The sequence below is a fragment of the Pteropus alecto genome, unplaced genomic scaffold (assembly GCF_000325575.1).
Source record: "Pteropus alecto unplaced genomic scaffold, ASM32557v1 scaffold118, whole genome shotgun sequence".
Taxonomy (NCBI): domain Eukaryota; kingdom Metazoa; phylum Chordata; class Mammalia; order Chiroptera; family Pteropodidae; genus Pteropus; species Pteropus alecto.
The window spans coordinates 1,955,379-1,959,789 of record NW_006440654.1 but is presented as its reverse complement, the minus strand read 5'-3'; the positions used below and the strand labels follow the sequence as shown (position 1 = coordinate 1,959,789).

The 4,411-nt window shown below is 67.4% G+C and overlaps 1 protein-coding gene across 5 annotated transcripts in view; it reads left to right on the top strand.

Moving 5' to 3' along the window:
- The window catches only part of TBC1D22A (TBC1 domain family member 22A), a 220,408-nt gene extending 216,003 nt beyond the window's left edge, over positions 1-4,405 (top strand). For 4 of the 5 annotated variants that reach the window (XM_015594047.2, XM_025051054.1, XM_015594046.2 and 1 more), the window contains one exon: positions 4,209-4,405. In XM_015594047.2, coding sequence (XP_015449533.2) covers positions 4,209-4,337 — 129 coding nt within the window. In that variant the 3' untranslated portion in view covers positions 4,338-4,405. The remainder of the gene's footprint in view (positions 1-4,208) is intronic. The other variant, XM_025051057.1, reaches the window with a different exon arrangement.
- The last annotated feature ends 6 nt before the right edge of the window (positions 4,406-4,411 follow it).

Here is a 4,411-nt window from a genome sequence, read left to right as displayed (position 1 = left end):
GGCAGGCGGCCACGGGCCTCCTGTCCCCGTCCCCCACGCAGACGGCCACGGGGCTCCTGTCCCCCGTCCCCCACGCAGACGGCCACGGGGCTCCTGTCCCCCGTCCCCCACGCAGACGGCCACGGGCTCCTGTCCCCGTCCCCCACGCAGACGGCCACAGGCCTCCTGTCCCCTGTCCCCCACGCAGACGGCCACGGGATCCGGTCCCCGCCTGGTCTGTCCAGAGTCTGACAAGATTTTCAAACTACTAACTGGATCGTGAAGGAGGGCCGGCATGGCTGTCACAGCCGCTCCCCGTCCACAGGCCGGGTGTTTCCTCCGCTCGCTCGCACACCCAGGCCGCTGAGAGCGAGGCTGGTGGCCTGGACGCGGGTGCAGGCTCTGGGCGGCTCGAGCAGGCAGCCAGGAGCAGAGCGTGAGCAGTGGCGAGTTCTCGATTTCCGGTTGTCTCTGCCCCATCACGAGCCTCAGGGTGGCCCCACCTCTTGTCACTTCGTGGGGCCCTGGGAGGCGGGTTCTTGGTAGCGGCCATGCCCAGTGGGGCCTCGTGGCCAGGCCCTCGCTCTGCTCCTCGCGGGCTCCGTGCAGCCTGGTGGCACAGGCGTGCCGGACACTGTCGTCTAGGGCCACGGGTGTCCTTGTGCCTGGGCCATGGCCCACGAGCTGACGTCATCTGCAGCTCTGAGCCCTGGCCTGTTTCTAAGTGTTGAAATAGAGTCATTTCTGTTGGAGTCACAGCACGAGAATCAGTCATGATGGCAGCTGACAGCCCGGTCCCCTCCAGGAAGGTGGCCTCATTCTCTTAAGTGGTGACGCTCCAAGATCCCAGCTTTCCTTGCTTGTGGCAGCCAGCGCCAGCCAGGGAACAAGCAGGGCCTGCCCCCCGCCTGCTCCCTCCCCAGGCCTGGGTGACCTCGCAGACGAGTCAGTCTGAGGGAGCCCCCCGCAGGGAGGCGGGCGCAGCAGTGAGAACCTCGGGCAGGAGCACAGGCCCTGAGAGCTGCATGGTGCAGCCCTGCGCCCACGCCCCCGCGGCCCCCTCGCCTGTCACCGTCACCCCAGTCCTGGGTGCGCCCCGCCCCCCACCCGTCACCCCGGTCCTGGGCGCCCAGCGGGGCCCGGCGTCGGCACCCCAGGGCTGGCGTCCTGCCGCAGGCGCCTCAGTCCCTTCCGGGCCTAATCTGACCTTCACGTCCTTTGTATCTTGCGTTTCACACAGAAATTGCCAAGAGCAGGTGCTCTGTGTTGGAAGCAGATTCGGGGTGCAGCCCCCTGCATGGGCGGAGCACGCGTGACCTGTGCCTGCGCTGGCTGTTGGGGCTGTGGGTTTGGGCCCGAGCGGGACCCTGGGTCCCTGGACACTCGCTCGGGCGGGCAGACAGCTGCCCCCGGGCGGCAGGGTGGGGCTGCAAGGTCCCTGCGTGAGCCGTGGGCACCGCAGCCCTGGACGGCTGCTCCTGACCCCTCTGAGGAGGGGTCCGTCGCGCAGCAGGGCCCCACAGGTGTCCGTAGGTCGGCAGTGATGACTGGCGGTGAAACGGGGTGCCTTCCTGGAGTGCTTCTGTGCACGGAGCCCTGCGCTAAGTCACTGGCCCCTTGACCCTCCCGGCCTGGAGGGTCACTGTCCCCACCTTGTACAGGAGGGTCTGCCTTCCAGGGGACCCGGCCGCCTGTGCTCTGACCTCGCCCAGTGCCGTGGGGCCGGGTGTGTCTGCTGCGCGGGTGCTGAGCCAGCCGGGGTGGCCCCCAGCTTCTCTGAGCCTCGGTCGGTCACCTGGAAGAGCCCGTGCTGCTGCCCAGCTCCGAGCAGCCTGTGGCCTCGCGGGTGGCCCCCGGGGCTTCCCTCGCAGACTGCCGCAGGGAAGGTCCCTTTGCTTTGGACCGTGGCTGCCCACGGCGGATGGTGGTGTCGACATGGACGATGCAGGAGTGTGCACAGTGCAGGCTCCCTGTGCAGGGCGCGGTGGGCCCAGGCATACGCCTGCCGCGGCCCTGTTGACGTTGACGTGGCTGCGTCCTATGCACGGGGGGCCCAGACGCACCCCCTCTGTACCGGCCGTGAGGAAGCCTGTTTACCTGCCTTGCTCACTAATGTGGCTCTGGTGCTGGGCGTGGGGAGTTAGAATGGAAATCGGCATCGCCCATTTCGGCGTGCTGGGCCGTCTGTCCGTGGGCCCCGTCCCCGCTGCCCCCGAACACCATTGCGTTGTGGGCGGGCTCACCCCGGGAGAGCGGATCCCCTGCAGCGTGACCCAGGGGTGGCCTCGTGAGCGATGGTCCTGCCCAGGATGGTGCGGGTCAGGCAGAGCAGCCCACGGCCGAGGAACATGCTGTGGGCCCTGGTCCGAGACAGCTCCGCCCGCCGCGTAAAGAAGACGGGCTTTTTAGAAGAAGAAATCTGTGTTTAAGGACACGTTTGGCTGTGCTCTTCACCTCCGTAAAGGTCGCCCAGACAGATTTTGCTGCTTTGGCGTTGCGGGCTGTGAAGCACTGGGCATTTCTATTCTCCCTCCATCCGGTGAACCTGGGACTAAATTAGATTCTGAAATTGAGTGCGGAGCCGAGGCGGAGTCGCTGTAACCGGAGGGTGCTGCTTCTCACCTTGCAAGTAGCGAGGTCATGATAATATGGAGCAGAGTGGATTAAAAATAAAACCAAAGGTATTTATTTACGACCCGCTCAGAATCGGATTGGCATCCGTGTAAGTTGCATCTAATGGTGAAAGGCAGCAGATCGAGGCTGATGCATCCCCGGGGACATCCTGCCAGTGAAATTTGCTCTGTGAATTCAATTTAAAGGCCCCCAGAAAGGATCTGAGATGCAGAAGGCAGCGGGATTGAGGAAGGGGGAGATCGGCCATAGGGACGGCGTCGGGGGGGAGTCAGCGTGCGGCTCGTGGCGGGGAGGGGACGGGTCCAGACCCGACTCAGCCACATCGCCGCTCGCCAGGCACGGACAGCCCCAGGTGGGGGCTGGGCCCCCCATTACAGACGAGGACCCCGAGGCGGTCAGTGGCGAGCCAGGCCCGTGAAGCCAGGTGGCGGCACAGCCAGATCTGAGCCCGGGCCTGGCATCCGTGTCCACACCCTGATGCCCGCGGCGGCCAGGCTGTGCTGGGCGGCTCAGCAACCTCCATTCGCAGATAAAGGGGGTGTGTGGGGCCCAGAGAGGGGAGGTCAGCTGCCCGAGGCCACACACAGAGAGGCCCAGGGCTGGGCTGCTCCCCACTTCCCACTCCCCACAGCTGGCTCCCCACACCCTGCTCCGCCCCCTCCCACCTCGGCCCCCCACTGCCCTGCTCCACACCCCACTTCCCCACCACCTGCCCCGCCCCCCGGGCCAGGCTCCGGAACAGGAAGCTCGGTGACAGAGGCCGGAGCTGCTGTGGGATGGCGGGGTCTCCGAGCCTCCAGTCGGGGGGTGTGGGGCAGCCTGAGTGCGATGCCCGCTGTCTCTGTCGCTCGTCTCCTGCTGGGAGCTGGCCGGCAGCACCAGCGCGCTCAGAGCCCCGCCACCCCCTGGACGGTCCCAGACCCAGCTTCTTCCGGAGGAGGCCGGGGACCTTGTCAGGACCGTTCCCTGCGCCCTCCCCACTCCTACCAGGCCCCTCTGGGTGCTGGGGCTCCCCCGAATCCTACGCCTCTCCGGGCGGGGCGAGGTCTGTCGGGAGGGCTGGTCTGTGGAGTGCGGAGCTTGATGGGCCCAAAGCCCTCTGTCCCAGGCCGGCTCTCCGTCCCAGTGGGTCATGGCCCCTCGCCCTGGGCTCCCGAGACGCCGTGGCCCGTGGGGTGGCTCCACGCCCGCCGCTGAGCGGAGACACAGGCCCCTGCAGGTGGCTGCGCTGGGCAGTCCTGACGCCAGGGTGAGGGTGAGGGTGAGGGTGAGGGTCAGGGGTTTCCTGGTGTGTCGAGCGGGTGACGTTCAGCGGCTTCCTGCTGTGTCCCTTCCACAGTCACCAGATGCACAGAACTCTGCCCAGCGAGGCCCTGGGTGTCCCCTGACTTGCGATTCTGTAGAGCCTCTGGTGACTGGACCGGGCACGAGGCTGCTGGCCTGAGGCAGCACAGCCCAGCAGCGGGGCCGCCTGGCGGAGGGGGTCGGGTGGGGACACCTTTCTGGGCCGCTGGGGGTGGGGGCTGGGCAGGCGTGGCCCCCTCCGGCCCCTCCCCGCTGCCCTCCGTCCTCTGACCTGCCCCGTCTCTCCCCAGGAGCTGCTGCTTTTCCTCCAGAACCTGCCCACGGCCCACTGGGGTGACGAGGACGTCAGCCTGCTGCTGGCCGAGGCCTACCGCCTGAAGTTCGCCTTTGCCGACGCCCCCAGCCACTACAAGAAGTGAGCCCGCCCCGCGCAGACAGCAGGCCCACGGCCGAGCAGGGGCCTTGCTGGACAGCCCTGCCATCTGGGGGCCTC